The sequence below is a fragment of the Berghia stephanieae genome, chromosome 1, assembly GCF_034508935.2.
Source record: "Berghia stephanieae isolate SIO BIC M18660-M18661 chromosome 1, UCSD_Bste_1.3, whole genome shotgun sequence".
Lineage (NCBI taxonomy): Eukaryota > Metazoa > Mollusca > Gastropoda > Nudibranchia > Aeolidiidae > Berghia > Berghia stephanieae.
In genome coordinates this window covers 91,269,505-91,288,149 of record NC_088360.1, presented here as the reverse complement: position 1 = coordinate 91,288,149, position 18,645 = coordinate 91,269,505, and the positions used below count along the sequence as shown (strand labels likewise).

The following is an 18,645-nucleotide window of genomic DNA, read 5'->3' as shown; positions in this document are numbered from 1 at the left end:
AAATCAAAATATAACAAACAAAAGGATTTAACCCTAAAACTATGTTATAATGGGTGGTGGATGGAAGCTTTAAATTTATCACCAGGGAATGGGAACTAAACACAAATGGTGAAACTAAGTACGAAGGCCAATCAATGATGTCTACATATAATTATTTTCTGAAAACATTCCCTTTCTTAAAAAATATTTGTCTGGTTTTGTTTTGTTGTCTCCTTTTTTTCTTTAAAAAAGAATTCTTATGGCGCTTAAAAATTTTAGACAATAATGGGTGATTCCTATTGGCATCACATGTTAATGGATTACTTATTTATATTCCTTCATGGAATGCCTAGGCAATGGAATTAACAAGATTCTTTCCAAGGTAAACCAAATATCTGTTTGTCATTATTTTCAAGATACCTATAAATATACGGTTACCAAAACCTGAATCTGGGGAGGAAAAAAACCGCCTGAGATTTGTTTGGTCGGCAAAAATTACAAACTTCCCTCCTCAAAGTCCCAGGTATGAGAGTTTTTGACAAGATGAGGGTCATTTTAATTGGTCGTTTTTTGAAGGCGGAGTATTCTGGCCAAAATTTTTCAATGTATAAGGCAGTGTTAATGGGCATGTTTATTTGTTTGGAATCCTTTTTTTTTTTTTTAATCTAATAATTTTACAAAGCCAAATTTATCACCAATTAGAATATTCTGCAAATCTTTAAAAAGAAAAAAGTCTGCATTTGAAAAAAAAATTAATAAGTCCACAACCTCAAGGTGTTTGCTATCTTCCATAAAAAACTTGAGGTAAATGTATCTTGAAAGGCAGCCTTTCTAATTCATCAATTAATACCATTTATAGCTTATTTTAAAAACAATAAAAAAATAAAACATCAATTTGACAAACACAGTTGTTGTTACCTGTTATAAGTAAAACCATTCATAGACAATACACATCACGCACATTTGTTTTCCTATATTTTATTGTGCTTTAGTTAAATGCCTGGTCAGTAGAAGTATCTGCACATGTTGGAATTCTCCGCTGTTTGACAGTCTACAGTTTGATTTAAGGTCAATGCTGATGCTTGATTCCATATCCTGGACTTAAATCTTAAATTTCATCATTGCTTTCTCAAATCATGTCTAAAACTACCTATAAAGAAAAGAAAATTTCTTGGGATAAAGAGTATTATCATTTGCTAATCTTCTACCTCAATAACAGCAATCCCAAAAGAGCCATAAAAATAGCGACCTGTCCACCATTTAAATTAAATGTCAATTTAAAAAAAAACAAAACATTTCATCATTTTTTCGGATAATTTGAAAATAATAATTATGCCAACAAAATAAAAATGACAAAAAAATAATATTTTAAAAATTATTGTGATGATAACAGGGAAGTAAATTAAAGTTTGAAATTTATAAAGCAACATAAAGAATGGCAAAGAGTAACAAACCATTATAAAAAAAAAAACAAAAAAAAAACAAAACAATAAAAAAAAATAACACGATTTCATTTTTGTACAAAAATATTATTGATGGGGAAAAAAATAACAAATAAAAGTTAAAAATTATTCGATAGTTAATTCTGAAATCCAAATAAAGGTGAAAATTGTGCAAACTTGTAATAATTGACACGTGGAAGTCTTTCTTAGTCCCTGGTATAAATCATAATAATTCACAATCTTGGCATCACTCATAAATCACAATCTAAAACAATGATGACCAAATAAATACAGCAAACTCTATATAAATTTCATTCCTTGCAACTATACGTAGTCCTCACACAAACACAACCATATCTCCTCAACAAATTCACAAGCTGTTACATAGATCACAAGCAATGCAACTCTCATCATAATGAAGTGAATGAAAGCACACACGGCAATCATCATATACATCCATTCAAAGAAATTATTGCATTGCAGAGAGACTTAAAACAAGAATATTGTAGTTGTAGTACTCATCTCAAATGAAAAAAGATAGACATCCATTATACTTCCGACTGAAATATGGGTTGCAAATTTCTGGTACAGTTTTTGATGCACTTCTGGTTAGATATATGTAACAAACTTTAATGAAGAATAAAAAAAAATAAAAGCAGAAACACAGTTGAACTAACAGGCAAGAGCTTGCAATCACTATGATAATGTGCTGAGTACATTTTCAAACTTTTGTTGTAATCCATTGAATCATTTTGGAACTTGCTTAACTCAAATGTTTGGGGAGGTTTGAAACTGAATTTAAACTATCACCACAGAAGTCTTTAAACCTGTTTGATAATCTGGCCAGCTTAACAATGCCTCCTCCTTTCAACAAATGGATCAAGTCAAGCAGATTCTTATTTATCGGTTGCTTCCTTTTCCATTAAAAAAACAAACATTTGGCCCATTACAATTTGACTTCGAACTGTTGAACTGATTTAGAGCCAAAGGGGTTGGGATTATTATTTTGGGCCCCGACAGACTTGGCAGCCCAAGCTACGTCAAAAGGATCCACACCTGGCCCTGAGGACATGGATGAGGATGGCGGAGTGGTGGTGGGCCATGGGTTGGAGCCCAATGAGGCTGCTCCATTATGTGTTTGATGTGCTGTTGTTGTTGTTATTGATTTATGGGGCTGTTGCTGTTGCTGCTGCCAATGGAGGTTGGACATGTCTCCTGTATCTATGGAATGGCTGCGTCCGCTGTGAGCAAAGTGTTGCTGCTGCTGGAACTGTTGTTGAGGAAGAGGTCGTAAAGATGGTAATTGTTGCTGTTGAGAGCCATTTGCAAAGGTGGTAGACATAGAAACGGAGGAAGAAACAACAGTGTTGGTCTTTTGTTGCAATGTTGTGCCGTCAAAAGGATTGGAGCCAGTTGCAGAAGTGGTGCTTTGTGCATGAGTTCCACCACCCCACATTTTGTGTGCCTGGTTGACAGAGGCGTTGTTGGCCCATGGATTGGTCACTGGCTGGTGGACAGTTGATGGTTGCAAAGCTGGGAATGAGAAAGAATTACAAATCAACGATCAGCTCAATTTTTTGTAATGTCTATGCATTAGTGGGTTGATTAAGTATAATCTTAATATCATCATGGATATCAAATATCTTCAGATGTTTAGTTAATGATCATAAACGCCCAGGAATAAATCTTCAAATATACAAATAATTGTCTAAGATTTTTATTTTTTTTTACTTTTAGAAGAGGGCAAGGAAAACTAAGTGGATTTTTCCTCTGTTTTTTATCTTTTTAAAATAATTTTAAGAAGGGGTCAGAATGAGAAGAGAAGGGATGGGTGGACATGATCGGTTGATCAGATATATCATGGATTAAAGCACAAGAGTAAATCATAAAAAATGGTATACAAGATGGCAAAAATGATCATACATTATTTCTAACAAACTCTTCCCTTCAAGCACCCCCCCCCCCCCCCCCCCCCCCCCAAACAAAAAAAAAAAAAAAAACAACACACACCCCTCTCTCTCTCACTCACTCACACAAACACACTTCTCTCTCACATACACTAATACTAGTGTTTTTCTTTTTAATCCCTGTTTCTTTTAGTTCTAAAAAAAGAATGGAAAAGTCAATCCTTGGTAATTTCTATAGAACTCACTTTGTGAGGCAGGTGAGGTATGCTGACGTAAAAGGGCTGGTTGGTGCTGTGGGTAGGAAGTAGGGAGGGAGGCCTGGTGTGGCAGACCTCGAGACTGGTGGTTTGAAGTGGCCCGGTCATCTGTAGTCAAAGCTGTCAACCCTTGTGTTAGCTGTTGGCACATCTTGGCTATCGAGTCTTCTTGCTCTTGGGACGCCTCTGGTATGGCCCCGCCTATAGCTGAAATATAGTATTTTAAAACCGAAATAAAACTTAGTGAACCTCTCTCTTCCATTGTTCACCTATTCGTGTGTCTGTCCAATTACCTACCCATCCATACTCTCTCTCTCTCACTCTCTCTTCCCTCCCTTCCTTTCTCCCCTCTCTCTCTCTACCTCCTCCCTCGCCTCTCTCCCTCTCTAACTAAATCTGATCTAACTTGTCTGTCTCTCTAACTTTCAATTTATCTGTCTTTCTGTCAATCATTGAGTGTTGGGAATTTTTAAAATATTATTAAAACAAACATTTATTTAAACATTTTATTTATATGTTAACAATAGTTTGGTTTGCTTTTTCTTTCAAATTATGCCAAACATAATTTTTACAGTGGGTTCATGCAGTTAATTCAAATGATTTGAAGAAGTGAAAATCCCTTTCTATCTGAAGCCTTAAAGCTATAGAGGCTGGAGTTTATCCTGATTTTAGTATCATAAATACTGTTTCTTACTAACCCTAGATTTAGGGTTAAATTATGAAATCTTTCAAGAAGTATACTTTTCGAAACTGAATCCATAATCAACCCATTCAATGATAGGTAGACAGGGGGTTTCAAAAGTAAAATATGAGCTGGACTAAAAAAAAAAAGCTAACCCTATTTATTTATGTGTCAGTCCTACGTTTTCCAAGCTGAACCACTTTAACTTTAACCTTTCCAAGCACAAAGGATGGTGATTTATTTCATTCAATTTAGAAAACTTTAAAGTAAAAAGAGATAAGGACTGACCCGTTATAAAATAATAATGATGATGATAATAATAATAATAATAATAATAATAATAATAATAATAATAATAATAATAATAATAATAATGATGATGATGATGATGATGATGATGATGATGATGATGATGATGATGATGATGATGATGATGATGATGATGACGATAATAATGGTAAATATCAAGAGCAATAACAATAAGAGAAAAGAGGAGGAGGGGGAGAAGAAGGAGGTGGAGAAGGAGAAGCAAACAAGGTTGGTTATGGTGCTCTAACTGTGAACAGGCTATTAAAAGAGAGAAAAAAACCCCAAAAAACTGAAACATTATTCTTAAAAATCTAATAATATCAACACCACCCCCTGTAAAAATGTTCCATAACACACCTCCATTTCCATTTTGTGTTGGAGATTCTAAGACAGCATTTTGTCTCTGCAACGTGGACGGCAACTCATTAAGACGTAAGGACAGGGTATGCTTGAAGGGGGATGAAGTCTCTTGCAGCTTCCCAAATCCTCGGAATGAGCCTTGTCTCTCTAAAAGATTGGCTGATGCATGAGGTCGCTGTACAGCAAAAGGATTGGTGGCAGATCGGACTGGGACTGGTTCTACCAGATAATATATAAAAAATCTTTTGTTAATATTTTGAGATGTAATTGTATAGCAAACAAAATCCTAGTACAAAACATTTAAAGTTGTTCGATCATATTACACTAGTGCACCTATTTGCCAAGCAAATCAAATGTATTTCTATATCATTTATTATATTTATTTATTACATTATCATTTGACAAGTTATGCATTAAAATTAACGAGTATCAGAATGTGAAAGACTTTATATATGTGGCTCAGCAGTACAGTCTTCGCATCCTACCCAAAAGGGACCAAGTTAGAATACCCGTTGCACTGTGTGGCCTTGACCCTCGGTCTAGCTCAGTTTGTGGTGCTGAATTGCGGCTGATGCCTGGGTTATTCCAGTCTTCCCTTGGAATAGATCCTAAAGACAAATTTCCCCTATAGGATGAACAGGGTTCCAACAGCAATTCCATTTTGAAATTCAAGGAGTTATCAAGGTAATTTTTTTTATTGATACTATTCACCATGAATGAAGGGAATTTATTTTTGATTTAGTCTCAGGTTTAAAACGTTGATAGTTTGGAGGTAATCTTTATTTAATTTCATGTAAAGGTTTCCCTGTGAAAATGAAATTTCAAAAAGCAATATTTTGCCATTTTGAATTGGGGTGGTTACTAGTGCCGCGCTGAGGACCGGACCGAGGACCGGTCCCACGGTCTTTTAGCTGTGAACCGTGGTCCAGTCCCAAAGAGGAAGACCGCCGGCGGTCCTCACTTCTTATCACCTTTCAACGGTCTCGCGCCATACTACTTCCCCAGCGATTCGTTGCCTCGGTCCTTTGCCTATCTTCCACCAATCACCACCCATCCCACTTAATTAATCGCACCCACCCCCCTTTGCCATACACTAAACGACACAGACGACCATAGAGGCAGACGACCACCTCCCTCCACTCCGCAAACCGCCCTTTCGTGTGTGAGATGGGGGGAACAGGAGGCGCACGCCTTGGACGATTCCATTATACGGGGTAAATTTCAAAATTTACTACACCATAATGATCGCAATGACAATGATCTATGATGAAGGCATGACCCCTCTTCTCTAATGGGTTATTGTTTGAAATGTATGTGACTACTAAAGATGTGTGTGTGTGTGTGTGTGTGTGTGTGTGTGTGTGTCAAACCTAGCGAGTTGCAAGTCTGATTTTTTGTTTTCTTTTGTCCATCTCTTGTCGCCACTCCTTTCTATCGCATTGTTGTCATTTAAAATAATACAATAATATTAAAATTTCGTTTGGTGTTTTAACTAATCAAGTAATATGAGTTTCATTAGTTTCTTCCGTCCAAAAAAAACCAGTTATAACGTCTGTATTTTTAAAAGGTCCAATAGAATATTTGGGGACCCCGATAGCTCAGTTGATAGAGCACTCTCTTTATACGCAAAGGGCCAGAGATCGATCCCGGGTGCAGTCGATTTTTTTCTGAATCCCTGTCTACTCAGCAATGAATGGGTAGCTGAGTTTGTTAGATCTGGCGAAAAGTCACCATCGACCCCTCTTATCACCTCATCCACCCCCTCTTATTATAACTTCACGTCTCTCTCTTACTCTTCAATGCTCGCTGCCCTCTAATGTGTGTGTGTGGGGGGGGGGGGGGGAGGGGGGGTAGGAGTTGCGTGTGTGTATCAACGCCACGAACAACTCGATCAACGCCTTGGGCGATGCCATTATCTCCGTTAATGGGGACAAATTTCAAATTTTATTAAATTATCGAAGTAACAATGAAGTACGGTGAGCAAATAAAGAAGGCATCACCCCTCTTCTCTAATTAGGTTACAATTTGAAATGAGTGTGACTACTCCGTGTGTTTTACTCCTGTAGGCCACGGTTTTCATCGTGTAGCGGTCTTTAACGGTTCAAGAATGAACGGACCGGTCTAGAGACCGGTCCTAGAGACCGGTCCTTGCGGTCTTCATTTCCCAAGGACCGTAGGACCGTGGTCCTTAAGCTTGCCAAGGACCGCTCCGCACTAGTGGTTACCCTTTTAATCAAATAACCAGCATACCTGCTACTATAGCACTTTGAGGATCTGCCAATTTTTCTGTTAGGGTCGTCTGTCTGAAAGAACCGGTGCGTTCAAAACTGGTACGAGATGAATTGAAGGTGACAGTGACTCCTGTCTCCTTGTCTCTTTTTTGTTTCTTCTCCAAGCAAATAGCAAAGGCACATCCTACTGCGTGGCTCAGTCTCTCGCCCTATTTATAAAAATAAATATAAAAGAAGATAAAAATTAGCACTACTGTTTTTGGTTATGGATAAATATCATTGATCAAAGGTATGCTTGAAATAAAGATTTTTGGAGGGTGCCTTTTTATTGTCATCTTCTCTCATTGAATTCTAAGTAGGAATTGAAAACCAAAATATCACAGGAAAATTGGAACAGAGCATGGACAGACAGAATCTGGAACTGATATTTTCCATTTAAAAAATGTTTGAAAACCCTTTGACGGCTTGGTTGGATTTTATTTTAATCTTATCTTACCATTTTTACCAAGAGAGCAGTAAACTTTGGCAACTTAGGTGACACCGTGGTTATGGGTACTGACCTCTTGGTAAAAGGTGTTAGCTCTTTATAATAAAAAAAAAATACTAAAAGATGAGGGACAAAAACAAAAAGAAAGAAAAAGTGAGTTCAGTTTATCACATTTACCTACCCAGATTATATATAACATATCTATTTTAGCTCTGACAAACATTCAGAAAAGGAAGGCTTTTATCGGTTTTCAGGAATGATAAGGACATAAATGTTTCCATTTTTCGATCCCCTTTCTTCTCTCCCCCCCCCCCCCCCCCCCCCCCCCCCACACACACACAGTGTACATTTCTTTTAATGATTATGAAGTTCACTTTGCACCACTTTTATTGTTCTCTTAGTAAAACGGTAGGATCTGATTCAAATAAAATCAAACACTAGGTGCTTCTAATTACCATTAATTTGTTCCCAGTATTTTATCTTTTTTAAATTTTGGGGGAGGGGCGGGGGGCAGCATTTTTACTTGTTAGACCTTATCTAAAATATCAAAGGTCTTCACAATTTCAAAATTAAAAGAGAAAAATAAATGAATGGACAATAAAAGGTAAATACAAACAAGTGCTTAGCTTCCTAGTATATGAGTATGAGCATGCAATAAATGGACTGTGCAGTAATAAAAGAACATCAAATGCATAAATCTTGTCATTTTGCTACATTCTACAATTAAGAGGGTAGGATGGAAGGGAGGAAGGTGTTTGAGTGTGTTGTTTGTGTGTGTGTTGTGTGTGTGTGTGTGTTTTGTGGGCGGGGGGGGGGGGGGGGGGGGGGATTCATATTTAAGTTTAAGATTTGAATCGGGGTCTATATCACATTGATGCGATGCGTTTAGGTAAAACACTCACAACATCCGCCAGTCGGATATAACGTACCAACACGCAAAACTATGAATATTCTTGAATGTTTATAGTCTGATTGATATAATTTAGTGAGAACTTATCATGAAAATGACTGTCTAAAAACAATAACGAAGAGTTGAGGGACGTCAATTTCGTTTCAGCTATATACACACCTAAGCTCGAGTGATACTATGACGTGATTTGTCCAACAAAATCAAAAAAATAAATAAATTTAAAAAAAAGACAAAAACACTTTAAATGAGATCTTGGAATGTGAAAGAAAAGCATTTATCCAAATGAATCTCATTTTGATTCAATCGTTAATCGAATTTTTTTTTAAATTTTGATTGTGAGAGGGAAATCAACTCAATTATTTATACGTCATCTACGGTGGCTAACGTTACATAATCTACCAGGGAGACACCATGCACGATTTATAGCATATCACTAATTTGTGTTACTGTTACACTTGGTGATACACACATAAAGTCGAACACCAAGACAAAACAATAGACGGAAAAAAATGGAGTTTGAAGTTAAAATATGAAAGATAATTGATAAGTTTTAGAATCTTTGACCCTTGTAGACACACACACACACACACACACACACACACACACATACACTTAATTTTCACATTATGACGCGTCCACAAACATACAATAATAAGTTAAGTTTAAAACGCACTTGTTTTGTCTTTCAACGTGACATACGGAAAATAGAAAACACGTTTTTTAAAAAAGGAAATAAATAAATGAATAGACAAATAAAATAATAAATAAATTCGCGAAGACCCAAGTTAGTTGTTGCCAAGATGAGGGTCATTTAAATCGATCGATATTTGAAGGACAAGTTTTCTGGCCAAATTTTTAAATACACGGTTTTCCAGGGTACGGCAGTTAGCTGGTTAAAGAGGTCAGGGGTCATCTCAGCCTACATGTAACTTAAAAAAAAAAAAATCAGAACAAAATGAAGACAAAGTGTTTTGTAATTATCCGACAGAAGAGAAGGTCAAAAGGCCCGGTCAGTAAAAGGTCTCTCAGAGAGAGAGAGAGAGAGAGAGAGAGAGAGAGAGAGAGAGAGAGAGAGAGAGAGAGAGAGAGAGAGAGAGAGAGAGAGAGAGAGAGAGAGAGAGAGAGAGAGAGAGAGAGAGAGAAAATAAGTAGGAGTGAAATATCTGTTCAATCTTAGTTATCGTTTAACATTATAACAAGTGTAACTAAATGACAAATTGCCATATTTATGGACAATAAAGATCTATTATTATTATTATTATTATTATTATTATTATTATTATTATTATTATTATTATTATTCAATAGCAATCTAAATTCGATCGCAATGAAAGATTTGATAAAGTTTCCTGTTTAAAACCAGAATGTCAAGTCACTCTGCGGGCGATGGGAAGCGGGCAAGTAATCGATTAAGCCCGTAAGCATTACTCTAATGCCATCATAAAGAGACGAGGATAGAACTTCCCCTCGCCACAACAGTTCTTATCGTTTTTTATTTTACTTTCCTGTTGTTTCTTTTGTTGTTGCTGTTTTTTTCGTTGATATTTTGCTTGTTTGTTTTTTTTTCTGTTGTTTTTTTGTTGTTGTTTTGGTCTGTTTATTTTGTTTCATTTATTTTTTAAAAGAGACAAATAACATTGATACGACTCGGACTCAATTGAAGTCTTGTGTCGGTCGCGTCAACTTAAGCGCTCTCCTCTTGTGAAATGGTTACATAATATACATATTGTAGTAGAAATTATGGTTAGAAAGAAATCCAACCTCGTCGTTACAGGATAAATACGAACAGACACATCTCTATACTAAATAAAAGCCTTTTGTAAACTTCCATATTGAATATTAATAATAATCAAGATTTTTTTCTTTCTAAAGTCTACAGATAAAAAGCATGCATGACTGGAATGTGGTAAGCAACAATAGAAAAAGGACACTGAACTATGTTCTAATATTACCCGCATACAGAAGAGACACAAGTCAACTTATGTAGGGGAGTTGTTGGGTAGCCTGCAAATCAATCCACGTGTCATTGTTCACACGTTGATGGAAATAATGGGGTCATTTCTGTGGCAGTCGAGGAGTCAGCTGGGAGAATAGAATCGCCGTCCTTCAAAACAAAATCTGGCTTTATTCCAAAACGTTAGAAAACCTGACTAAAAGCATACAATGAACTCCGCTCTTACAATACTTACCGGTAACTAACTTTAATCAGCCTCAAACCACCTTCTCCTTTATTCTGTCTTTGACTCCTGTTATATATACGTCTCGCGCTTTTTGTCTAATTATCGTGCATCCTGAGTGTTATTATAATATTGTTCAAAACACACACGCGGATTATTATGGGACCAGGACTTAGACGTATCAGTAAATTATTGGTTCTAAAAATAAAAATATTTATGAGTTTTTAATTTTTTAAAAAGCAAAACAAACAAAAACAAAAACAAACCAATAATCGTAAATTGTCAACGTTGCACATAACAGGTTATCAAAGATATCTCAACCCCTTCCCTTCCCAATCTTTGTGCAGTCGAGTAACAGTCAGCCTCTTCATTCACTTGATCTTTAACCACTTTGATAAGTTTTGACATTCTTTGTACTACATATGTTTCTTAATTTGACAAGAAGACATTTCAGAATGAATCCTTGATGTTAATGAAATCGGCCATGGATCTAGATAGGTACAAAGAGATAACCGCAGTGTCCTACTTTTCACCACGGCAATAAATAATCCCGTCCTCTGACAAAACATTTTCTTTCATTTTGACCAGAAAAACATTGGTTTCAAATATCCATCGACTACAACTTGTTTTTTTTTTTTTTTATCGAGCCAGACTGAATGGTGATACACACCATAATGAAAATTGTATAAAAATTCGTTTACTATGTCATGCCCTGGTGATTACAGGGTCCGTTTATGATTAGTGATAACATCATGTTCGTTCGATTGATAACATGATCATCAGTGGCAATGCTGAAGTGCAAGAATGAAATGAAATGTCTTGCGTTATTATTTCACATTGTCATTATCAACTGGTCACTTTCAAAACCAGGGATGCCCTTTGCTAAATTCTAAAAAGCCCGAATGCTTTTCTCGTGAAGACCACATTATTATATAAGATTATGAACATATTTCGTGCGAAGCTTCTCTTCATCATCATTGGTATCACCCTTAAATCATAAAAAAAAGGATATATATCAATCTTAGCTTCCCCTTAACTGCTGCCTTTAACCAACCAATACTTTCATTTTTTTAAAAAATCAACTCACCAATACCTACCAAGGTCAACCGGAAGACTTCAGAAAGCCGGATTTTCCGGCTTTAGTCGGAAAAAGGTCATCCCTGCAAAATGTAATCTGTGGCTGCTTAATATATAATATATGCCAGCGGCGGCGTGGCACAACAGTATGGCCTTTTAATTTTTCCTCAAAAGGAACCGAGTCCGACTCTCCGCCTCGCTGAGTGGCTTTGAGCAAGTCATATCACAACAGTCACCTACACGCAACGTCACAAGACAGGCTCTGACATGGTATCCCCCAAAGAAAAAAAAAGACAATGGAGGCCAAGAAATAGTTGGCGAAGAAGCACGGTGGAAGAAGCAAGGAGAAGTAGTTACACGTAGAAGCAGGTGGAGAAGACGGCCCAAGGAAGAGTCAAATGACGAGGCATCAGTTATGGCCTTAGCTCCGACTGGGGTTAAGGGCTTATGTCATATCATATCACAATGGCAAACATTACGGCGCTGCACTGCGTCTGACGCCTGGATTATTCCACTCTTCCCTTGACTCTAACGACAATTTTCCTCTTGGGGATGAATACAGCGAATACTTATTCATTCATTCATTCATTCATTCATTCAATCCATTATTCATTCATTCATGATATTATATTATATTATATTATATTATATTATATTATATTATTTATATTATATTATATTATATTATATTATATTAAATTATATTATATTATAGTATATTATATATTATTTATCATTTATTATTTATTTATTTATTCATTTACTTATCCATACCACTCATAAAAGAAATAATAATGTATTGAAAAAGCGAGTCCTTCAGAAGCCTACCGGCATTTATTCTGATTGTAAGAATTTTAGTGTAGAGGTACTATAGGGTTTGTCTCAAAGACACAATCTCTGGAACTGGAAAAACAAATGAGTAGAGAATTAGTTTTCTCAGCCTGGGTCAGATTATTTTCAGTGACATTTCTTAAAGAGAATGTTTTTTTTGTTTTTTTCGTAAACACATTGTTTAAGAATTGAATAAAAAGTCTCGTGTGGCTCTCTTAACCATTGATGAGATTGTTTCTTATATATTGAATATTGCCTTGTCAACACCTTCATCGATGTTGATCGCCTAAAGCCGATGCCATTCTTCAGTGTCAGAGAAAGGGAGCGAGTCACAGGTGGTACGACACACATGGGAATAGTGATACGTCCTAACTACTACTAAGCTTTTGCACGATACATTACTGTTACGGGTATTGGTAATAGGGAAAGAGATAATGTTATATATAAGCCTCTATACTCTATACGAATCCTTGATTTGGCAATGAATTATTATTGTTGTTCACTTAAAATTGATATTTATATTGTAAAGGGCCCAGAGCTTGTGTTTTACACGAGAATGAGCGCTATATAAATGTGTATTTATTATTATTATTATTATTATTATTATTATTATTATTATTATTATTATTATTATTATTATTATTATTATTATTATTATTATAATATAGTTTTATTATGGTACTCGTCTATCTGTATTTTCATCGCCTTATAAGGCTGGCGCGGGAGGGGGGGGGGGGAGAGAGAGAGAGAGAGAGAGAGAGAGAGAGAGAGAGAGAGAGAGAGAGAGAGAGAGAGAGAGAGAGAGAAAGAGAAAGAGAGAATCCAAATTTGATCATATTTTGTTTTTATAAACAAGTTCACGAATAAATTACTGGGCAGCGTGGCTCAGTGGTACGGTCTTTGCTTCGTACCCGGAAGGTACCGAGTTCGATCACCCGCCGCTGCGCAGTGTGGCCTTGAGCAAGTCAAATCTCATAGCTCAGTTTGTGGAGGCTTATGTACTTGAATGTCTGGAAAGATTATATATTAGGTAACTTATTATTTCCTTTTTTCCTTTTTTTTTTTTTTAATTTCTGCAACAGTAAGCTCAGTGGAAACAAATTACAATTGGTTAACGTTAAGAGGGTTTGGGTTGAAGTTGAAGTGTTCATAATTTGCCAGTTTCAGAATTCACAATTCCGGTATCAATCTGTAGGCATGCCGCTATGTTAGAGGACATAATACATAAATGTTAGAAACCAAAAGAAAAAAGCACATGCGTTGTGAGTAATGGATTATTGTACATAAATTATGTCTGATAATAAGAAGGGTTGTGTGTTTTTTTTTTGTTTTTTTTTTTAATGAAGACACGAACGGACTGATGCAAGAAAACATAGACACTAGAGACACATAGAGTAACACAGAAACATTTCCTTTGGTAATGTACACACCACACCGAACATTACAACACAGCAAACACACAGACATCATAAAGAAAAAAACAAACAAACAAACAAACAAAAACTATCTATAAGTGATCGGGAAAGTACGATTGTCTTTTTAAAAACATCTAAATTTGTAATATTATCATTGCTTTTAAAAAAAAAAGAATTGCATCGCATCTTATCAAGATTTGGTAATAATATTGTCGTACATTTTAAAAAATTAAAAAAATCAAACAAACAAACAGACAAACCAACAAAAAAGTCACACTTAATAATTGAAAGGTGTTGGTTGGTAAACGATTGCGAATGTACATAATACCTTAAAAACTAAAATGCATAATATCATGATGTGTTCCTAGTGAGAGTATTACAGCGGAACTCATTGTCAACGGCTTTGGATCAAATAATATTATGCTTTCAATCATCCAAACTAACAAGATATGTAGCAGCATCCTTGCAAATGCCCCATCCCCTCTCAAAATAAAGAAATGAATGAATGAACGAATAATGAAATAAATGAATGAATAAATAAATAAATAAATAAATAAAGGAATGAATGAATAAATGAATGGATAAATAAATAAATAAATAAATAAAAGATTTGGCACAAGGATTTATACTACTGATACTGACAAAATACATCTTGTGTTTTGTTAAGAGTATGGTAGTATATTATGTAATAAAATTGATCTCCACCATGCCGCTGCCCCAACCCACCCCCACCCGAGTTCCACTGTAACGAGGAAGATGTGAGAGTGTCAATGTTGGTGTGGCACTACGTCGCACACTGACAAAACGCTCTTGTCACATTTTGGCTAGAATTAAAATAAAAAAAATAATAATAAAATCTTCACTTCATTCGATCAATTTAAACGACCAGTGTTTTTTTTTTAAATATTAAAACCGCGACTGCTTTACAGAAGTCGCGGGTTTAAGAAATTTTCACGAGTTATTGGTTATTTCATTCGATCCGTTCGCAGAGTTAAAATTTTCTTGCCAAAATGTGAAGTAAAATACAAATAATAATAATGATAAAAATAATAATTAAAAAAAATAATAATAAATAAAAAAAATATAAAAAAAATTAATAATAATAATAATAATAATAATAATAATAATAATAATAATAATAATAATAATAATAATAATAATAATAATAATAATAATAACATAATAATAATATAATAATAATAATAATAATAATAATAATAATAATAATAATAATAATAATAATAATAATAATAATAATAATAATATTAATAATAATAATAATAATAATAAAAAGGTATTTTGTCATTGTTACGACATGGTTATCAAGAGGAGAGAAAGCATTCGAGACAAACGTGACTAAGATAATTAATGGATATGATGTGAGGAGCATAATGGAGGGGAAAATATGATGATGATGATGATGATGATGATGATGATAATAATGATAATAATATTATAAATAATCATAATAACCATGCTAGAGTCCGACATCTGGAGGCCGCAGCGTGATAGGATGGATATAAATGGAAACGAATAGTGTATAGGACATAGGTGGCGTTGTTTTGGTAGATTAGCCACTTAACTGTCATACTCTGGACAGATAAAAATTCAAAAATTTGGACAGAAAACTCGTCCATCAAATATCGATCGATTTAAATGACCCTCGTCTTGGCAAAACCTCTCAAACCTGGGAATTTAATGAAGCCCCGGGTTTGAGCTTTTTGCCACGATGAGGGTCATTTAAATCGATCGATATTTGAAAGACGAGTTTTCTGACCAAATTTTTAAATACGTGTCTTTCCATAGTAGGGCAGATAACTGGTTAAAGGTAGTGTTCATTAGTAATTTAATTGTATGTATTGTGTGAAAAGTATAATATATAATACCTGCCCATTACCTTTAATACTCATAGATTAACACATCTTCATTATGATAAGTTTGTATGGTTTAATTAAACCTACTAATCAGAAAAGAGAGATCTTCAGAATCTAAAGCAAGGAATTATGTCTATCTAGACTTAGACAAAGCTCAAAGTAATCTCTGAACAATAGTTTAATACACATAGATTAACACACCTTCGTTATGATACGTTTGTTATGGTTTAATTTAACTAAAAAGAAAGATCTTCAGACTCTAAAGCAAGGCGGAATTATGCCTATCTAACTTAGACAAAGCACATAATTATAATCTATGAACGATAGATAATTTAAAACATTAATCAATCAATTCACACCTGTCTTATTCCCATTCTGCATGGCGTTCCGTTGTCCTCCACTTACTTGATTGCTGGTTATCATCCTTGTCAGTCCATACTTTGAGGCGAGCTAAATATACATTTTGACCGACGTGTACTTATTTGCAGGTCTGATAACCTAAATTGTTATGGGATCGTTGTTGTAATGGAAATTCTCTTAGAGATCAACGCTTAATAATCTCCACGAAAACAAAGTTAAATCCAGCCCACAACTGCGTTATTAGGTTTTCAGACCTGGACCATTCGAAGTGTAAACTGTTTTGTCCTTGGACCTAGCACTGTCACCGTCCAGGTGATCTTTGTTATGAGGAAGCAGAGAACTAAGAAAAAACGCACAGATTACAGACACTCTATTAAAAAAAAATTAAAAAAAACAAAACAACAACAAACAAACAAAAAAAAAAAACCCTCACATAATTAAAAGTTCAAATCTTCAGAATGTGTGGAGGAATCTCTAACACTTATTTTAAGAGAGGGATCTTTGATATATTTTTATTATTACTATTATTATTATTATTATATTATATTATTATTATTATTATATTATATTATTATTATTATTATTATTATTATTATTATATTACTATTATTATTATTATTATTATTATTATTACTATTATTATATATTATTATTATTATTATATTATTATTATTATTATTATTATTATTATTATTATTATTATTATTATTATTATTATTATTATTATTATTATTATATTATTATATTATTATTATATTATTATTATTATATTATTATTATTATTATTATTATTATTATTATTATTATTATTATTATTATTCATTATTATTATTATTATTATTATTATTATTATTATTATTATTATTATTATTATTATTATTATTATTTATTATTATTATTATTATCAGGAGAACAATTTTCTTATAAATAAGAAGCTGAGAGAAAGGAAGGGAGTGGGGGAATTAAATATTAAAACAGTAATCTAATTATTGATCGCCACAGTAAACTAAATGTAGAGATACAACGACTAATTCAAGCTAGAGTCTTCGGTGACATTTGAAGAAGGCGTGAAATTACCACCAAGCCAAAGGCGAACGATTAGTAATTCCAGCAAAACAATCTCATAGGTGTAAATTTTATCTTAGTAGCTCTGTGGTGATAGACAAAGGGAAACAGCAGCAGCTACGGCAGTAAGAATAAAACCAAGAATTGGAACAAGTTACGATGATGGCGACGACAGTGACGACGACAACGACGATGATTTGGACGATGACGAGGACGACAAACAATGACCAGTAACCGGTGAGTTTTTTAAGAGGCGATATAAATGGTGATGACAACGATAATGATGGTGATGGTAGTAATATAAAAAGGTTATACTGACACTTACGGACTCTTTGACGGCCAGGAAGCCGTGGCACATCCATCGCCTGGTGGTCCCGTCACGACAGATGTAGGCAAAGCCCTTGTCGTGGTTACGGTCTGGGGCACAAAAGGATACTTTCTCTATGGTTTGGTCAACAATCATACTCTGGAAGACAAAGAAACAATAATAAAGTTCAAATTAATGGAACAGTGACTCAAAGCAGATAATTGTGAGAATGCAGTTTTAAAACATCATTTTACATATGCACTGAGAATGCTCGGAACAGCGAAATTTGTTTTTATGTCTTGAAAATAACTTATTGAAGATTCGACTATAAAGACGTCGAGCCTCATAATATTTTTTTTTTCTAATTTCAAACTTTCTTTATCATCATCATCGTCGTCGTCGTCATCGCCATCATCAAGAACAACAATAACCGCAATAACAACAAAACCAATACTAATAACAAACGTGAGGAAGAAAAACAACAGCCTCTAAGATTTCTTTTCTATTCCTCCATTTTATAACATGACAAATTACACTGTGGGGGAGTGGAGAGAGCATTTTAACAGCTAAGTAGATTAATCAAAGTTAAGACCTCCCACGGGCACAGGACAAGGAGCTTTATTTATACGTAAGTCACTTCAAGTTCTTGTAAAAAACAACAACCCAATATACACAGGAATCCTAAACTAATGGACCAGAACATATTTTTTTTCAACAAGAGGTTTTAGGTGGCGTGCCTGATGATGATGATGATGATGATGATGATGATGATGATGATGACGACGACGATAATGATGATGATGATGATGATGATGATGGTGATGATGATAATAATAATGACGATGGTGACCACAACTACAACAACAAATGCAGCAGGAGCAGTAGCAGCAGCAGTATTTTAGTAGTAGTAGTAGTAGTAGTAGTAGTAGTAGTAGTAGTAGTAGTAGTAGTAGTAGTAGTAGTAGTAGTAATAGT

The 18,645-nt window shown here is 34.6% G+C and overlaps 1 protein-coding gene across 19 annotated transcripts in view; it reads right to left on the bottom strand.

Moving 5' to 3' along the window:
- Positions 1-213: 213 nt before the first annotated feature.
- The window catches only part of LOC144961638 (protein numb-like), a 75,596-nt gene continuing 57,164 nt past the window's right edge, over positions 214-18,645 (bottom strand). For 7 of the 19 annotated variants that reach the window (XM_078894809.1, XM_078894829.1, XM_078894822.1 and 4 more), the window contains exons 6-10: positions 17,689-17,829; positions 7,187-7,376; positions 4,934-5,155; positions 3,574-3,792; positions 628-2,954 (exon numbers count right to left, since the gene is read on the bottom strand). In XM_078894809.1, coding sequence (XP_078750935.1) covers positions 2,368-2,954; positions 3,574-3,792; positions 4,934-5,155; positions 7,187-7,376; positions 17,689-17,829 — 1,359 coding nt within the window. In that variant the 3' untranslated portion in view covers positions 628-2,367. Of the gene's footprint in view, positions 2,955-3,573; positions 3,793-4,933; positions 5,156-7,186; positions 7,377-15,537; positions 15,556-17,682; positions 17,830-18,645 lie in introns of all 19 variants that reach the window. The other 12 variants (XM_078894763.1, XM_078894768.1, XM_078894784.1 and 9 more) reach the window with 7 other exon arrangements.